Here is an 18,326-nt window from a genome sequence, read left to right on the forward strand (position 1 = left end):
AAGATGTAGAGATCAAGCTGGATCTCTATGCAATTTCAATCAAAAATCGTCAAATCGCTTCAACGTGGCACTTTTAACAGTAAACGAGAATATGGCACGGCAAACATTGAATGTCCATTTATGGTTACGATCTTTGCCTAGCTTCTGGGCTCAACATTAAGAAAGAATTACCTTCTTGTGACCTGGTCAAAGGCTTATCCTTTGGATTTGTCTCTCTTTTTTGGAACGTTGAGTGCCTGAGTGCCAAGAATGGCCGTTTGTCTCTTTGGATTTTCAACCACCACAAATCACCATTGCTGCATGAAGCGTTATTAGCTGCGCGAGCTGATATTCTTGCGAAGGATCTGCTATATTCACGTAAATGTTGGGCTTAAAATACTCGATCACCACGGTTGCGGTTGCATTCCTATTGACCGTGACACTGACGTATGGACAAGACTGTCAGTTGATAATACCTCAGAATGCTTTGACTTCTGCAGGTCTTTCAACGCCGTATCAACTGAAAGGGACTAATTGTATTCAAACGGTTGCTGTTTCGGTAAGGTCACACTCGTTTCAGTCAGTTATGAAACTACCTGACTCTAAAAAAATTGCACACCACCAGTCGGCGTTCGTGGAAGCTGCTATCTATGATCCCAATAATTCCACTTATCCTATTGTGGCTTATTCGCCTCTTGTCATCACTCAAGGTAGGATTTACGATGGATTGCGTTAAGCAAGACTGATGCTAAGAAAACAATTGAAATATAGGGACTACTCCTGCCGCAGCACCTGTTCCTATTACGCTTCCTGTTGGCGCAATAGTAGCATTGTGGTTTGGATTCAACGGAGATACCCTCACGCTGGTAGATTCAAACGGTGGTGCTGATCTTTCAGCAGCAAAATGTGTTAACGGTCTTGCCGGATCCGTATTTGGACAATTCTCGGCTTGCAACGCTGAGGCATTCTTTGTGAGTTCTGAATCTTCGAGTTATGATCAGGTTTGCTAACGTTGGTATTCCAGGCTGCAACTTTAAGCAAAAACCTGGTCCCAGCCTTAGGCAATATCCAGAATGGAGCAAACGTCGGTCAGCCTTGCCCAACAACTAGAAGCTTCTTCGTAGTTGACCAAGATCAGGTAAACCTTTTTGTAGCTCACCTCTCCGCAAATGATTTTAACTTTCACCGAATAGAGCGACAATGTTATTACTTCGTATTTAAATGTTGGATCCAAATCAGCTCAAAACACTGTAATAAATCGTGCCAACCTGAATGGAGCTGCTGATGTAAGCCAGCGTCTCTCACTCTTCAGTTGAATGAATTCAACTTTCCTTACATCTACTTTTTCTCAGCCGAACGGTTCAGACAACGGGCTTTTGGTTAATTTCATGCTCCCTGCATTGGGCTGCACTCCTGCAACGGTACCTGATCTCACTGATCCTGGGTCCATGAAGGGAGCACTAGCTTTGAATGAGCTGGGAGCAAATCAATTCCAAGCTTCTCCGATAGCTCTTGTGCCATTGGGAGATCCAATGACACTAGTGGATGGACAATTGTCGCTGGCGAAGACGAACCTCTGTAAGTGACACGGATGTCGCTGGGAGAACGACTTGAATCTAACTCTCACACCTAGATCGTGTCCAAGTGGGGCAGCCACAAGCAGCTACAGCAGCAGATGCAGATACAACATCCTACTGTACAAATCTGAAGAACGTCGGAGCCAAGTTTATCATTGATAACAAGGCTATATTCCAAGGAGCGTCGCCAGACACGGCGGTCAGCACCACACTGTTTGGTATGCACTATTGTCGACCAGTAACATCTTCATGTCACTCACGGCAAGCACTTTTTAGGTTTCCTCTCAAACCGTCTAGTGGAATCATGGGCCAATCTAAACTGCCCAACATATACCGGCCTGGCTGCTCCCATATCGCTCGTCATGGATGCAAATAATTTAGTCACTGATGCGTCACTTGTGTCGGACACGAAGCTCATCGCATCACCAGTCAAGGGCTCGAGTGTATCAACCCCATCAGCACGACGAGTTGGTAGACTTAGACCTCTCGCAACCAACTCAAGAAACCCTCGCGCAAGTCCCACATGTAGTGAAGCTATTCAAATATCGAGAGTCCGGGCATCTCCGACGGCCAGGAGCTCTCATACGGAGAACGGATGGAGACCTTCTCAAACTCATAATGCTACTATACCATCGCATACGGATGTTACTGCAAAGGCCTCCCAAATTATCAATGCTATTAAACAAGCAGAGACAAATAACACTGCAAAGGCCTCTCAAATTATCAATGCTATCAAGCATGCAATCACGGATAATACTGCAAGGGCTTCACATTCTGCTGCTGTACAGAACAATGCTAACGCAGCGACACCATCAAAGGCTGTTACACACCAGTTTTGGGCCAAGTATACAGGAGCTGCTAAGAGAAATCAAAGTAGTGCTCCTTGAAGGATATCGTTGTTGTGTGAAGGTGGTTTTGGAGATTTGGATTTGACCTCAATGCATGCACTTTTGTAACATAGAAAAATTTGAAGACTTGTGTTTGACTGGTTCAAACTCTGAAAAATATATATACCGGTCATGTTCCACTATTTTTACTGGCTATGATAACCTGAGTTTCGATGTTTTGAAACAACGACAGAAACGAGCTGACGAACTTTGGACGCAGTTGAGCACACCATTCTACCATTCTCCTGAAAGAGCGATATCAACGCGCCAAAGCTCTGAACGGTCATTGGTCGATGTAAACTTCTGGTAATATTCTCGACGCCACTACTCCCTGCGCAAATAAACACTTCCCGCAGCACAAAGTACAAAATATTTTGGCGCTTCCTCAGTACTTCTCCATTCATTCGCATTAAGAACACGGGTCTCTGCTATACAGAAGAGAACGATGAGTACTCAAATATTATATTATATTGCCTTAATGGCAACTCTTGCCTTTGCTCAGGACTGCTCATTGATCGTACCCCCAAATGCTCTTACTAATTTGGCGTAAGTGGTCTATTCCGTTCAGTCGGCAGCTATATTGAGTAGAGGTTTGAATGCTAACTGTACTGTGCTTTAGGTCTGTGTATCAGTTGACTGGTCCAGGTTGCATCCAAACGGATTTCGTAAACACGGTATGTGCACGCAGAGCGTGATGACTTCCTGAATTTATGGCTGCTCGTGATATTTTATATGACAATTAAAATCCCTGATAATCGAAACGCTGATTCTCTCTGCATTGTGTTCCCTCGTCAAAATGTGGATTGCATTGCTTTTAACTACTAACACTATGTCATTTCAATCTTTTAGGGTGCTTTCGTGGAAGCGGTGATCTACGATCCCAACAATGCAGCTAGACCACTTCAAGTTTACAACCCATTGGTTATTACTCAAGGCACTACACCACTTATACCACCAGTAGCTGTTACAATCCCAGCTGGTGCTGTCGTAGGCATTTGGTTTGGATTCAATGGAAACACTTTGACGTTGACTGACACAAATAATGGCGCTGATTTGGCTGCTGCAAACTGTGTGATGGGCCTCAGCGCGGGTGACATTTTTGGGCAATTCTCTGCTTGCAACGGTGAAGCCTTCTTTGTAAGTTTGAATAACCAGTACCCTTCACTGAAATTACAGTTGTTCATGATATTGAATGATCTACGTATGCTAGGCTGCAACGTTGGGTAAAGGTTTAGCCCCACCTCTTTCCACTATTCAAGCGGGTCCTTTCGCCGGTCAGCCATGTCCCACTACACGATCATTCATGGTTGTTGATCAAGACCAATCTGACAACGTGGTCACTACCTACATTTCTGTCGGTAATCAGACGGCTCAAGACACTCCTGCAAATCGAGCTGCAACCAATGCTACCGTCGAAACAAATGCTTCAGACAATGGATTGCTGACTCGGAAGATTGATCCAGCTCTTGCTTGCTCCGCTTTCAAAGTTTATGATCTTGCAGCAAATGATGGAACGCTTCGTGGCGCTCTTGCTCTTGATGAGCTACAAGCAACGTTTCAGCCTGCTCCTATTGCGCTGATTCCATTGGGTGATCCAATGGTTCTATTCAATGGCGGACCTTCGTTAGACAAAGCCAACTTGTGTAAGCCTCATCTTTCTTTCAATGAGTTACGGACCAGTTGGGTTTTTTTTCGTACGCTTACCTTCAATCGTTTAGACCGCAAGAATGTTGGTCAACCACTTGCTGCCACAGTAGGCGACGCTGATACTACCACCTACTGTACAAACTTGAATAGTAAGTTGTTTTCTCTGAAATCATGATCAATCCAATATGAGACTGTCTGGTCTCGAAGGACCAACATCTAAGAATTCCGTTTCTAGATATTCAGCCAAACTTCCTAATGGCTTACAAAACAATCTTTTTGGGCGTCTCATCTCCTGTTGCCGCTGTTTCTCCGACTCTCTTTGGATTTGTAACAGCTCGATACGCAGCTACATGGGAAATCTTAACCGTGAGTGTCAGCAATGATTTTGATTGAGTTTGATCGTCAACTCAAACGCGTCTACGTAGTGCCAAGCTCTCACTGGAATCCCAAATCCGATAAACTTAATATTTGATGCCAACGGCCTTGTCATTGATGCTACTATCGCGGAGACAACTACTACTACAATTCCAGTCAAGATTGTCGATCCAGCAACAACTTTAGCAGTCATTATGCCAACTGTTGCCGTCATCGCATCTACTACCCCAAGTGCGATTCCGTCTGCTACGGTCATTGCATCTGTTGCACCAAGTGTAGCTCCCTCAGTTGCCATCAGTACAGCTCAAGCTAGTGCTTCTCCTTCATCTACAGCCGTGTCAAGCCCTCAAACATCCATCAAGCCAAGTCCAATCGCCTCCACCAAGACGACGAGCACAAATGCTCCGTCTCCAGTTAGAAGCACGCGCCCGCGACGAAGCCATAGACCATGGGCCTCGTCTACTCTAAAAATAAGGCCGACTCCGTCACCCTTCCACTTCCCATCAATTAATATTCCACCAATCCATTTCCCATCAATCCGGTTCCCAAGTATTCATCTGCCATTCCCTACTCATAAGCCTGAGCAAGGTGGCAAAGGTGGTTATGGCGGCGACTACCATAATGATGTTTAGAGTACAAAGTCAAGATATAGAGTATCCTCAAAGTAGAGCAAATTCAAACAGTAGTATCTATAGAGTGGTCACAGTATTTATTAAGATGCAACCATAGAAGAATTTGATAACCGTAATAACACACAATTTTTGACAATTCATGTGTGCATACAGCCGAAAGTTTATTCATCGAATCATTTTTTCCCTTTTCAGAGCCTCTTCGCGTAGTCTTGACGTTTCAACGATAAACAAACTCAGAGAAAGTTTCATCCCACAAGAATGTTTTCAAACGGGGTCTCTAACGATGTTGAAGCACATTGTAATGGAGCATACACTATAAATATTTGTAGTCATCGGCTTAGGGATCCTATTAGTTTAAGTGGTAGTTATATAATTGGAGAAGGGGTCAGCAGTGGACTAAATCTCAATACACTTCTATTCACACAGACGACATGAACTGTATGCAATTGCCGCAGTTAAGAACCTCACCTCCGTAGAACAATATCAACGCGCCAAAAGGTCTGAACGGCCAAAAATCGATCTAAACATACCGTTGTAACGGCTCTTCTTCCACATCCGTCTGCGCAAACCGCAAAACAAACACTGCCAACAGATAAAATTTGAGCGGCAGTGCCCGTTTCTTCCTCATTCCTCGCAACAAGAACAAAGATCTCTACTATACAAAAGAAAACAATGAGCACTCGAATCTTATACTTTATTGCCCTGATGGCAACCATTGCCTTTGCTCAGGACTGCTCATTGATTGTTCCTCCAAATGCTCTTACAAATTTAGCGTAAGTGGTCTATTCCGTCCAGTCGACACCTATTGTTGCCAGAGATTCTGAATACTAACTGGCGCTGCACTACAGATCTGTATATCAGCTGACTGGTCCAGGTTGCATCCAAACGGATTTCGTAAACACGGTATGTTACTGCACGCAGAGCGTGATCAGTTGCAACATTGATGATTTTCGTTAACGTCTTTAAATAATAACCTGAATGCTAACGCCATGCTGTTTCAATCTTTTAGGGTGCCTTCGTGGAAGCCGTGATATATGACCCAAACAATGCAGCTAGACCTCTTCAAGTTTACAATCCCTTGGTAGTTACCCAGGGCACCACTCCTCTGCTTCCACCTGTACCAGTCACAATCCCAGCTGGTGCCGTCGTTGGTATTTGGTTTGGATTCAATGGAAATACCTTGACACTGATCGACGCAAACAGTGGTGCAGATTTGGCTGCAGCAAACTGTGTGATGGGTCTCAGCACTGGTGATATTTTCGGACAATTTTCTGCTTGCAATGGTGCAGCGTTCTTTGTAAGTTGAATACCCGCACAATCGCTGCGAATACGAATACCACAATAGTGATTTCTTCTTAACAACCCTTTTTTTGTTTAGGCTGCAACTCTAGGCAAAGGTTTAGCTCCACCTCTTTCAACCATCCAAGCTGGTCCTTTCGCCGGCCAACCATGTCCCACAACACGCTCTTTCATGGTCGTCGATCAAGATCAGTCAGACAATGTCGTCACCACCTACATCTCCGTTGGTAATCAGACTGCTCAAGACACCCCTGCAAATCGAGCTTCAACAAATGCTACCGTTGAAACAAACGCCAGTGATAATGGATTGTTGACTCGAAAGATCGATCCCGCACTTGGTTGTTCGGCATTCAAGGTGTATGATTTGGCAGCTAATGATGGAAGTCTTCGTGGTGCACTTGCCCTTGACGAGCTGCAAGCAACTTTTCAATCCGCTCCTATCGCATTGATCCCACTGGGTGATCCAATGACTTTGTCCAATGACGGACCTTCTTTAGACAAGACCAACTTGTGTAAGTCTTGACGTTGTTTCTGCGGACACATTGACGAGATGCTCTTGTTTGGTGTGCTAATCCTTTATCTTTGTAGACCGCAAGAATGTTGGCCAACCACTGGCTGCCACCGCTGCTGACGCTGATACTACCGCATACTGTACAAACCTGAACAGTAAGCTAGTTTTCTTTGACATCCACATTTCGCACAATTTTGGGTGTTGGACGAACCAGCTTCTGAAAAAACACATTATCATTCGTTAGACATTCAGCCAAACTTCCTGATGGCTTACAGAACAATCTTTTTGGGTGTCTCATCTCCTGTTGCCGCTGTTTCTCCGACTCTCTTTGGATTTGTAACAGCTCGATACGCAGCTACATGGGAAATCTTAACCGTGAGTGTCACCAATGATTTTGATTGAGTTTATTCGTCAACTCTAACGCTTCTATGTAGTGCCAAGCTCTCACTGGAATCCCAAATCCAATAACTTTGATCTTCGATGCCAATGGACTTGTCATTGATGCAACTATCGCCGAGACTACCACTACCACAGTTCCAGTCAAGATTGTTGACCCAGCAACAACGTTAGGAGCCATTCAACCAACCACTGCCGTCATCGCGACTACTACACCAAGTGTCATGGCATCAACTACAGTAATCGCATCAGTTGCACCAAGTGCTGCACCCTCAGCTGCAGCCAGCCAAACAGCAATCGCAAGCCCTCAAGCGTCAATCAAGCCATCAGCAATCGTTTCAACAAAGACGACAACCACACATGCACCATCACCAGTTAGAAGCATGCGTCCTCGACGAAGCCATCGCCCCTGGGCAACACATAGTATGCATGCTAGACACTCCCACAGTCTCCACGTACATCCTACCCACAGTGTCCACGTGCTTCCTTCTCCATCAATCCGTGTACCAAGTATTCGTATGCCATCTCCTAAACCATCTCACGCTCACGGATATGGCGATAACTAGAAGACAAGTCCAGATAAAGAGTGTCAAGTCAGCGCAAATTGCAAGTAGTAATTGTTTAGTAACATGTTTCACCGTAATTATTGAACAGCAACCAGTAATAAACAGTATTTGATACCCGTTAAACAACATTCTACAATTTGCCACATGTTTCGAGACACATTCCACGTTATGAGAAGAGAAAACTGTATTTTTTTTTGGAAGCGAACACCATATCATGCTTTTATTACATTGATTTGAGTTCTAAGAATAGACTTGTCTCTTTTAAATCTTGGCAGGTTTTGGGTAGACTGGAGCGTACATCAAATTTTTGATATGAGCCAACAATTTGGCAGATACAGCGGCGTCTTTCGGATTCGAGCCAACCATAGATATGACATTGGCGTCTCTAGCCAAGCCCTAGTAGCATTGATTACGTGTGAGGATTACTCTCAAGACTCACAAAAACTAGTGTACGTATACCTCTCGGACGGCACAGAGGGCGACATCCCTAGCGATCTCAGCAGATATTTCTCTGATACGGGCCAAGCGAGGATACAACAAACCTTCAGATATTTCGTCTTGTGTCAAGGAATTGGCCAAGGTGACAGCAGCAGTATTCACCATGGTATCTGTAACATGTTTGGCACCAGCAATGACACTTCCCAATCCAAGACCAGGGAAAATGTACATGTTGTTTCCTTGGCCTATTATGCAGGGAAGTTGAGTTTAGTCCTTTATGTGATTGTTTTTGGTGGGAAACCGGAAGGTCCTTGGTAACTCCTTTACCTGGTGTCAGAATCTTTTTCGTTGTTGGATGCTCACAGACTGGGAAGGCTGTACCGCTAGCAAACAAGCATCGTCCATGTGTGTACTTGACTGCATCAGCAAACGTGCATTCGGCATTTGTCAATGGGTTGGATAGAGGCATAATAATAGGACGTTGATTCATCTGAGCCATATCGACCAGAATTTCGGCATCAAATGCACCTCCAATAGTTGCGAGTCCAATCAAACATGTTGGTTTTGCATATTGAAGGCTAGAGAACGGATGGATATATTGTAGATTGGTCAGCACAAACGCGCTTGAGCGGCTAAAAAGATCAAAGTTCAAGAACACTCACACTTCCAACAAGGTCTTGTATTGAATACCCTTGTTATCCTTTCGTGCCCAGCTCACTTTATGTTCTTGTAACTTGTCACCACGGTCCGCAGTTATGAGACCCTACCAAAAAGAAAGACTTTGAGACTTTGACTCTATCATCCTCACTAATCCCGTGGTACTCAAGTACCATCCTTTGATCTATTATCCTACCTTTGAATCTACCATCCAGAAGAAACCACGAGCTTGTTCAATAGAAATGCCACAAGCTTCAGCAACGTGCTCAGCAAGCTGGGTGGCTACACCAACTCCAGCACTACCAGCTCCAAAGAAAAGGACCTACATTATGATTACAGATTTGAGAATGCCTCCGTATGCACACAAACTCAAACCAAAACAGACAACATACACGGTGGTCTTTCATAGCGACTCCTGACATCTTTACTGCGTTAATAAATCCACTCAAAATGACAGCGCCAGTGCCCTAGTTAAAATTTGTTAATTTTTGTGTCTGTCACTGAATTCTGCCCAAAGCCTTACTTGAATATCATCGTTAAATGTGAGGTACTTGTCTCGATACCTCGCCAAGGTATCAAAAGCATGGTCTGTAGAGAAATCTTCGAATTGAACGAGGATTCTGGGCCACCTTCGATACACAGCAGCCATGACCTTGTCTACGAAATCAAAGAATACAGCATCATTTGGACGGGCTGTACGGGCACCCAAATAGAATGGGTCGTTTCGAATGCTTTCTGTATTTGTTCCAAGATCGAGAGATATGGCAAGAGTTTTTGTAGGCTGTTGAGGTGAACGGTGATTAATTGAAAGGTTTGGGTTATACCGATGCGAGAATCGAGCATACGTTGAAGCCTGCAGCAGCGATGTATCTATGTGGAGATTGAGGGTTCGTGTAAGAACGCAGTTGCATACCGACGTGAAATATTTTACAGATCTTCTTGAGGAGGAAAAAAAGGGAGGTCTGTTGAGAAATGCAACTGCTTACAGTGCAAGTTTGCCTTGGGGAATACCCATGCCGTTCAGGCCTAGATCGCCCAGACCAAGGATACGGCTGCCATCGGTCATGACAGCCAGACTCATATCGTATGGGACGTCCATCATGATTTCGTCAAGGTATGGCAGATCAGCCATTGACAAGAATAGACCGTCACGATGTGCAGGAGTGTATAAGGTGCTGAATTTGACGCAGGCTTCGCCAATGGTCGGTGTATATATCAAACTAACATAACGGCATGGCGAGAATGAGGCTAGGATTGTGGGGATAACAAACAACCAAAGTTTCGACTTACGGAGCCATCAGCTAAATAATGGTTGAAAGTGAGTGGAGGATTGTGCGAACGACAAACTGCGAAACGTGACCTACGCTCAAGTTGTCCACCACCAAACGATAAAATAGCGTAATGTCTTCATACTTTAATCGTTGCAAGTAGTTGTACTTGTCGAGATCAGTGGTGCAGCAAGTATTCATAAAATGAAGACAACGTTGACATTGTTGCTGAATCGTTTCTACAGCGGAGGTGGGTATACGACCGCGCAGATGGTTGGCAGTTCTCATTGCCATGGTCAAAGCAGTCCCTATTTTGATATAAAGTTGATAAGAACAATGAAGTAGACCGGCTTTTCGGGCAATTTGTTGGTGGTCGTGCCTTGTTTGGCAAACACCAAACCACTCATGGTCAAAAGACGAGAAGAAAGGCCGAGCGAATTGTGACTCCTCTTGTAGCTTTTTGTAATTCAGTTTCAATCGCCAAACGAGGTGAAAACAGCAGTGACATGTGCACGTTGAAATCTCAGATGTCAGCTTTGAGATGTACCTTGATTTGTGAATGTGTCGGTCAAGAAAGAGTTGTTGCTCTCACTAGGAGCAACGACAGATGGAGTAAGCATATTTTTAGCTTCCTTGGAACCTGGTTTTGGCAATGCGATTAGTGAAGGTGAGAGTTTCTTGTGACCAGCACGAAAAAAAAATTACAGATCGAGACAGACGAACGTTCTCCCATTCTTTCAACAGATGCAAGGTCCAAACTATTTCCGACTTACTTGAAGAGTGGGAAACGATGAGTGTGGTCCGCTACTGAAACCGTCGGGCAATGTCAATCTAGCTGTGGTTTGTTGATGGTGATGTAAGCCTGGAGTTTTTCCTGACAGCGACGGTAAAAGGTGAGGGCAGGAGCTTAATTCTTAATGCAACCTATTTGTAATGATTAGAAGCAATAGACACCGTGCATGTGGTTGCATTCGAACGTGATCTTTGCGTCAAAACAATGGAGCCTAAAACAACGAGCAGAACGGTGCATCAGGCCACGGCAGGTCCGACTTACGCGAGGAAGATATCATGAAGCTCAATTATAGTCTCATCTGGCCTATAAACAATATTAAATGCGTTTCTTTCTCTTCATCCTCGTTAAAAAAAAGCCCCACACCTTTTCTGTTTACCACTCACAACCAACAAACTTCATCGCACATAACAACTACGAGAAGCCAGGTCGTTTCACTTCTACGGGCATCCCCCAAACTCTACAAATCATCTACATCAATCTTTCGCCTGCTTTTGGCACAAGGCAGGCTCTCGATGACGACTTTCTCTAGTCCATCAACCCTTTAATCTCGTATGCATTATTATGAGACTGAATCCTATTGCTATTCAAGACGTCAAGTAAGTCTCAACCCCGTAGCTCTTGTCGTCTTTGGAGTTGTTGCCCAATATCTGGACATCAGAAAAGTTTTTGTTATTGGAGACGAGGTGCTCGTTGGACAAACGGTCGAGCTCCAAAGAGACACCGCAGATGCTTCTTCTAATCGATTGCATCATACAATCTATCCTCAATACGTCTGGATGGGTGCCCCTTCATTTTGTCTTGACATGTGCTTCTGATGTTTTACAATGTGATAACCTTTCTGTTTGTCCTAGCTACCAAAACAAGTCCTGGGGATAACTTCTCCTATATACGAAATCATCGAAACAGCCATCAACCCACTTCCACCACCAGACGAGATAACACGCTCTGAATTAGAGCTTGTCTCCATTGCGAAAGGACCCAAAGAGCCGCCCTAGCATCGCCTACACCCCCTTATAACTCTCTCACACTCTCTACTACTTCATCGACACTAAGCGAATGACTCCCGTCATGGCCGTTCCTGATGTGTAAGTTGATCTTCACGATGATCTGCCTGTCACACAGAAAATCAATTGACATCTGCTTCCCACATAGCACTCCTCAAACTACGACCGTTGCGTCGGCAACCAACATCAACCATCATATATACTCGACTCATAAAACTCTCACAGCCCCGCCCTTCCTTCCCGACAAACCACCACCAACTGGAATCACATTATGTGGATTTGAAGGTCCAGGTAAACGAGTTTGTAAAGCTCACAGTTGCGGTAGCTCTGTGACCACCTGGATTGGAGCTTCATTCCTAGTGTTTGAAGGGGTCATCCGCACCGCATTCCTGGTTCATTTGATTGTTACTAACTTCCATAATTCAATAAAACGCAGAAAAACTTCTTGAGATCTGGTTTTCAGCTCCATCTCGCTCCGAATCTCCGGACTCTGGCTTAGGATCAGGACCACCATCTCCACGCCAATCTGTCTCAACCATCTATGAAGAAAATTGGTATATTGAGACTGGTCTACGTGTAGTCCCCAAACACGTATGGGATGATATGCTTGCTATTGTCAAAGCTCAGGTATTGAGCTCAGTCCACAATGAATATGCTGATGCATACTTGTTGAGGTGAGTTCGATATATGGTTTTTTGACATTGACTTTGTGTGCAATCCAGAAATCGTCACATGCCAGTATACCAACAAACATGCACTACATTAGTGAATCATCCATGTTTATCTATCCTCGTAAACTCATCCTCAAAACTTGTGGTACTACTACCTTGTTGCATGCCGTACCTCGTATATTGGATATTGCACGTGAATATTGTGGATTCCATCATGTCGACCATATATTCTACTCGCGTAAAGCCTTCTTGTTCCCAGACAAACAAGTATGGCCTCATGGTAAATGGGGCGATGAAGTGGTCTATCTAGACTATCTCTTCCCCTCATCTCAATACAATACTGCTGGATACGTAGTAGGTAAAGTCAATGGAGACCATTGGTGTTGCTATCTAGCTTCACCAATTACTCAGAGTGATTGCGATGAGAACCCAGAACCCATTCCTCCCTCTTGGTCGGATTCTGACTCGGAAAAGGATTCGGAAGAAAAAGTAGATTCCTTCCAAGATGATCTCACCTTAGAAATCATGATGACGGGTATTGATAAAGATGCAGCCAAGGTCTTTTGGCGTAATAATAATGAAGTTGAAGATGACAAGTCTGGTAATGCTGAGCAACGTGTCTATGTAAGTTGTGATAGAGATTCGATATCTTGATTCTGTGGAAGACTAGAAAAAGCGAGTATACTGATCCAACCATGCTCTTTTTTGTCTCAGAATGAAACAGGCTTGGCTGATATCTACCCTACTTCCAAAGTCGACCATCATGTATTTGATCCATGCGGCTACTCACTCAACGGTCTTATGGGCCCATACTACTGGACTGTACACGTAACCCCCGAGGAGCATTGCTCATATGCTTCCTTTGAAACGTCAGCTCCAGTACGCCGCTTCTATCCAGATGCTGCTTCTGCTCATACAAGTGAAGGTCACGATGTTTATAATACCTTTGAAGATGTCATTAGTCGTGTTGTAACGAGCTTCCAACCAGCACAATTCTGTGTCTCGTTGTTTACTCGCAAGTCAATTAGTATGCAGCATAAACGAAACGTCTTGCAAGGTCGTATTCCAGGATTTGATCGTCGTGATTGTATCCGTCATGAAAGTGGTAAATGGCAGGTCCAATATGCCAAATATGAGGCACGAAAGGATGAGAAGATCCTTTAAGAACCCGATGTACGTATTATTATTTGTTTGGAATGATGTGGTGTGGGACATGAGGTTTTTGGGTGATGAATGGATTAAGGCTTATTACTAAAGTTTATAAAGAAGGTTTTGGAGGGCGGTTGGAAACAGATGTTTACAGAGACATTTCACAGTTGGAATATGATGGGATAGTTTGTTTGAAAAAAATAAAGAAATGGGTCTTCACAATTTTACATGTTTTTGTTTCAAGTTGATGCAGTGCACGATATGTTCAAAATTAAATATGATTCTTGTGGCAGACGAAGCCAGGACAGAGAAATTGTCTTTGGGGGCGCCTTCCAACAGATCAGTTGATTTCAGGAGCGACGACATTGAAACCTGCAGATTGCCGAGTCAGCGACCCACTTCCAGAGGGGACAAAAAGCACACTGAAATATTTACCTTGACATATCTGCTTCAATACCAGTATCTCTCTCTCAGATGAGTTGATTCTCTTCATTGTGGGCTCAGCCACAGTATTGGCAGCACTTCTTGGAATTCCAGCCTGATCTCTCTTAGTTGGAGCCGATGGAGCAGCGGCAGTATAATGAGTCTGCATAAATGAATGGAAGGATGTTAGTGATCTGTTTGAGAACGTTGGGCATAAATCGTTTAGACAAAGTGCACACACTTGCCTCGACGGTTTTCTTAGGTGCAGATTTGGAAGACATGGTATAAGTGTGGATTTAATGCCTTTATAGAGTTAATTAGAAGCTTTAGTCGTTGATCTTTGTGGCGCCTATGTCTTTCGTTGTGAGTATATGCTTGACAACGATTTCGAACTTTTTGTAGGTGTCTGCCGCGTCGGACAAAAGCACATAGTCTCCTCACCTTAAATAGAGACTGATACCAACGTGCGATATACCGCGAGAGATTGCAGTGACTTAGAGATTCGAGATATCGGACACGTCGTGTGGTAGCAAATCATCGCGTAAGAAATAAGAAATCGGGTCGAAGGAAAGTTTTGAAACCCAGCCGTTGGAAGGGAGTAAAATAGAGTCAAATACATTGATTGTGACATAAATCACGTAATTTAATCTCAACTTCCTCGAAAACCACAATATTAGACGTGTAGTTCCTGTGGCGCAGTTCAAATAAGAAAATAGGCTGCTGCTAGTAGTTCAAAGAGAAATTCTCTACGACTCTCGTAGCTCGTAGCGACCGCTCTGATATGGACGCTCGAATACTTGATCTCCACATGTTACATATCCGGTCTGTTATCGCCAATCGTTCACGACATGTGAAGGTGGAAGAGTGGCTTTGACAAATCAACACCCAATGATTGTTGACCGTAACAATGAAGAACATATAGGACCATGTCGTTAGCAGTAGCAGCAATAGCTGAAGCTGAAGAGGCTGCTGAAGATGAAGACCACTTTTCTGAACAGGAGAATCCTGGGGGTTTGTAAGTTTGAGCAACTTTTTTGCGGAAGTGAATTTTACTAGTCAAGGAGGAGGAGAACTGGTCCAGTTGCGTTCAAAATCGATTCGTGACACTGCAAAATGGATATTTGCGCTGCAAACGTTTGTGGTTGACCGGTGGATCTCCTACTTCTTATAAACATTTCTGATAACTCACCGAATCAAAAACATTTAGAACTTTACACATCGCTGGTGGTGGAATCCAACCTCGAGAACCGCCTCCTCAATATGAATCTCCATACGCCTTCCGAGATGCTCCCTACCGACGAGAAATTGAAGGCGACATGCCCGTAGATCTTATAGTAACGGAGCACGACATCAAGGACTTGAATGACTATGCACCACTAAGACGAATCGATACGCTGCAGTCTGATCTTGGATCGCTAAGTCCAACGTGGAAGCGATGGAAGAGATGGTTGAGGGATATCTTACATGAAAGGGGCACTCGCGAGACTAGATGGATTGGATACGTGGTGGATTTTACGTCGACGACGCTGCTGCTGCTTGCGATTGCTAGTTTCGTGGCTGCAACTGTACCCGCTTATGTTGCAAGTTACGAACAGCGGACCAAGTTTTTTATAATTGATAATGTGTGTGTTGCATGGTTCCTCATTGAATTTATCCTGCATTTTCTTGCAACCAAGGTAAACGGCGACACTTGGTATTGCTGAATGGGATGGAATCTAATGGTCTATTTCTTTTAGAACTTCTCACACATGTTGACGCCACTCTACTTTTTGGACTTGTGCTTGATTGTACCGTTCTATGTGGAGATGATTGTTGGTGCTGCACGCGGAGTCAGTCTGATTGACGCAGCTACCGCTGTGGATGGGCTGGGAGCTTTTCGAGTCTTTCGATTGTTTCGGTTACTGCGGCTCTTTGCAATGTTTTCAAAAAATACAAAGGTACGAACACAGCATGTCCCGTTCCGTATAAACTATTATTTAACAACAATTCTCAAAGCTTGGCGCATTCGCCATGGCTTTTAAGGAATCAGGAGATGGAATTATCGCATTGTTTCTGGCCCTTGGTGTATTTGTGACCTTCTTCAGCTCGTTGGTGTATTACGCAGAGACCAGCAATGCAAGATTTGACAACCGGCAGTGGATTTATAATTATAATAATGAAAGGTCGCCGTTTCAATCGATACCGGATGCCTTCTGGATGGTGATTGCGACACTTACAACTACTGGATATGGTGGGTGTTGTTTCGATTGTACACATGAATCCACTTGTTCATTTGTTGTCGGCACTCTAGGTGATGTGGTGCCTCATTTGCTGCCCGGCAGGCTAGTTATGGGCGTTGCCATGATATGCTCTACGTGTATTCTAGCGTTTCCACTCACTATGATCACCATGCAATATTCGCAGGCAAGTCGTTTGCCATAGATTTTCAACAGCGTAGTGCTCTAAACTAGCTGTACTCTTTAGGTCGTGCATAGAGCCAACGAGCAGATCAAACGCTACAAGGAGAAAAAGAGACAAGAGAAACTGATGGCAAGGTACGAGCAACTCAAAGCTCAAATGGATCAACGTAAAGCTCAATTGAAAGAGAAGCAAGCAGAGAAACAGGCTCTTCAGCAGGAAAGGCTTGGTGTTTATAATACAGTGAGCACTGGAACCTCTCAACCGGCCTTCCTATCTGCCGCTGGTGGCAGCGGTGATTCTGCAGAAACGCTTATAGATAGTGATGATGCTTCAACCACGGAAATCAGAGACCGAAACCAGCTTACGGTGCCGAGATCAACCAAGATAAATAGACCTGGCATATTACGAAACGCATCGTCGAACAGTCTATCGGGAATGGTTGATGCAGCCACAATGGAAGGCATAGAAATGACTCGCAGCACGACAACCGAAACCTTTACACCGTTCGTCGGCGGCACATCATGGTCTCGCGTCAGAACAGCACTACAAAAATCATTAACAGTTGCTACCATACAAATACCAAAGCCTGACCCTGAAGAAGAATTCGAAAGGTTAAGAGTATTTGCTGAAACATGGACCAAGAAGTCGGGTGTTGCGAATGCTAGAGACCGGCATTTAGCTGCCCGACCACCTACGCCTATAGAAGAGAATGATTTAGGTGATCCACAGTCTTCTAAAGAAGTAGAAGAAGTACGTAGCTCTAGACCCCGAACACGAAGTCGTCGTGATACGACTACAGATTGTGGACTTGCTATGCCAATCAATGGTGAAGGCGACAACATGATACCACCAGCTCAATCAGAACGTAGTAGCAGGTCCCGATCACGCAGTAGGTCCCGTGCTGCTCCCGATAATTTGTCCATATCTATACCCATTCCTACTACCCCACCATCAGTATACGATGACGACTCATCCACACTATCACCGTCACAAACCGGAAAGGCAAAAGCCAAACGGGCCTTCCAAACAATACGTAGCATGACAGCTCTAGGAAATAATCGGAAGATGAGTATGACATCTCCTCCTACTCCCCCTGAAATCATACCAACAGCAGCAGTCTATGATCCAGACGACGTGCCGGGCAAATACCCGCCACATGTTGTAGGTTGGAAGCTAGATTATCAGGAGGAAGATTTGAGCTACGATCTTGAATTACGACTAGCTGTTAAAGATGTGAAGCAGCTGGGAAGGTTGATGATTGCCATTGGGCAGTTTGAAAAGGAAACTGGTGAACGAAAGCGGCCGTCAATAAATATCAATTAAATGTATTTTTGTATAGTTACCCTCATCATCAGTATAAAATGTGCATTTTAGAAGTGAATGTCAATCACGTGTTTGGTAAATTGTTCATTAGAGCCTGCCTGGTACATTTACGCGGTCTATGCGTTCTTTGTGACTTCAAATGTATTTTTCTTGATCCTACTTGCATTGCTTCGCTCAATGCAAAACGCTATCAACACGTGAAAAAATTCGCAATCAAACAAGTTGTGTAGATAAAGGTTGTCTGTGTTGTTCCGTCGGAATTAGATCTAGATCTAATAGTTCAATCAACCAAGGAATTATGGTGCAACTTGAATGGAGTCGTATGGCGGAC

The 18,326-nt window shown here is 44.2% G+C and overlaps 5 protein-coding genes across 5 annotated transcripts; 4 read left to right on the top strand and 1 right to left on the bottom strand.

The window, feature by feature from the left end:
• Positions 1-361: 361 nt before the first annotated feature.
• SmJEL517_g00483 (uncharacterized protein) lies at positions 362-2,443 on the top strand (the record flags this gene model as incomplete). Its single annotated transcript, XM_031166412.1, has 8 exons — positions 362-538; positions 605-689; positions 751-950; positions 1,004-1,117; positions 1,173-1,265; positions 1,332-1,557; positions 1,613-1,774; positions 1,833-2,443. The coding sequence occupies 8 exons, from the start codon at positions 362-364 to the stop codon at positions 2,441-2,443; spliced, it is 1,668 nt and encodes a 555-aa protein (XP_031027638.1).
• A 445-nt stretch (positions 2,444-2,888) lies between these two features.
• Positions 2,889-5,097, top strand: SmJEL517_g00484 (uncharacterized protein; the record flags this gene model as incomplete). The annotated part of the gene is made up of 7 exons (XM_031166413.1): positions 2,889-2,989; positions 3,063-3,117; positions 3,293-3,580; positions 3,654-4,086; positions 4,162-4,239; positions 4,326-4,456; positions 4,516-5,097. The coding sequence occupies 7 exons, from the start codon at positions 2,889-2,891 to the stop codon at positions 5,095-5,097; spliced, it is 1,668 nt and encodes a 555-aa protein (XP_031027451.1).
• A 672-nt stretch (positions 5,098-5,769) lies between these two features.
• SmJEL517_g00485 (uncharacterized protein) lies at positions 5,770-7,869 on the top strand (the record flags this gene model as incomplete). The annotated part of the gene is made up of 7 exons (XM_031166414.1): positions 5,770-5,870; positions 5,946-6,000; positions 6,107-6,394; positions 6,476-6,908; positions 6,985-7,062; positions 7,152-7,282; positions 7,342-7,869. The coding sequence occupies 7 exons, from the start codon at positions 5,770-5,772 to the stop codon at positions 7,867-7,869; spliced, it is 1,614 nt and encodes a 537-aa protein (XP_031027450.1).
• A 261-nt stretch (positions 7,870-8,130) lies between these two features.
• Positions 8,131-10,852, bottom strand: MAE1 (malate dehydrogenase (oxaloacetate-decarboxylating); the record flags this gene model as incomplete). The annotated part of the gene is made up of 12 exons (XM_031166415.1): positions 8,131-8,265; positions 8,329-8,552; positions 8,635-8,885; positions 8,970-9,070; positions 9,161-9,286; positions 9,357-9,431; positions 9,488-9,745; positions 9,810-9,834; positions 9,951-10,184; positions 10,255-10,265; positions 10,329-10,540; positions 10,780-10,852. The coding sequence occupies 12 exons, from the start codon at positions 10,850-10,852 to the stop codon at positions 8,131-8,133; spliced, it is 1,725 nt and encodes a 574-aa protein (XP_031027643.1).
• Positions 10,853-12,081: 1,229 nt separating this feature from the next.
• On the top strand, positions 12,082-13,864 carry SPE2 (adenosylmethionine decarboxylase; the record flags this gene model as incomplete). The annotated part of the gene is made up of 5 exons (XM_031166416.1): positions 12,082-12,110; positions 12,178-12,320; positions 12,466-12,703; positions 12,796-13,324; positions 13,415-13,864. The coding sequence occupies 5 exons, from the start codon at positions 12,082-12,084 to the stop codon at positions 13,862-13,864; spliced, it is 1,389 nt and encodes a 462-aa protein (XP_031027642.1).
• Between the last annotated feature and the right edge of the window lie 4,462 nt (positions 13,865-18,326).

The sequence above is a fragment of the Synchytrium microbalum genome (assembly GCF_006535985.1).
Source record: "Synchytrium microbalum strain JEL517 chromosome Unknown SmJEL517_scf0002, whole genome shotgun sequence".
Taxonomy (NCBI): Eukaryota; Fungi; Chytridiomycota; class Chytridiomycetes; order Synchytriales; family Synchytriaceae; genus Synchytrium; species Synchytrium microbalum.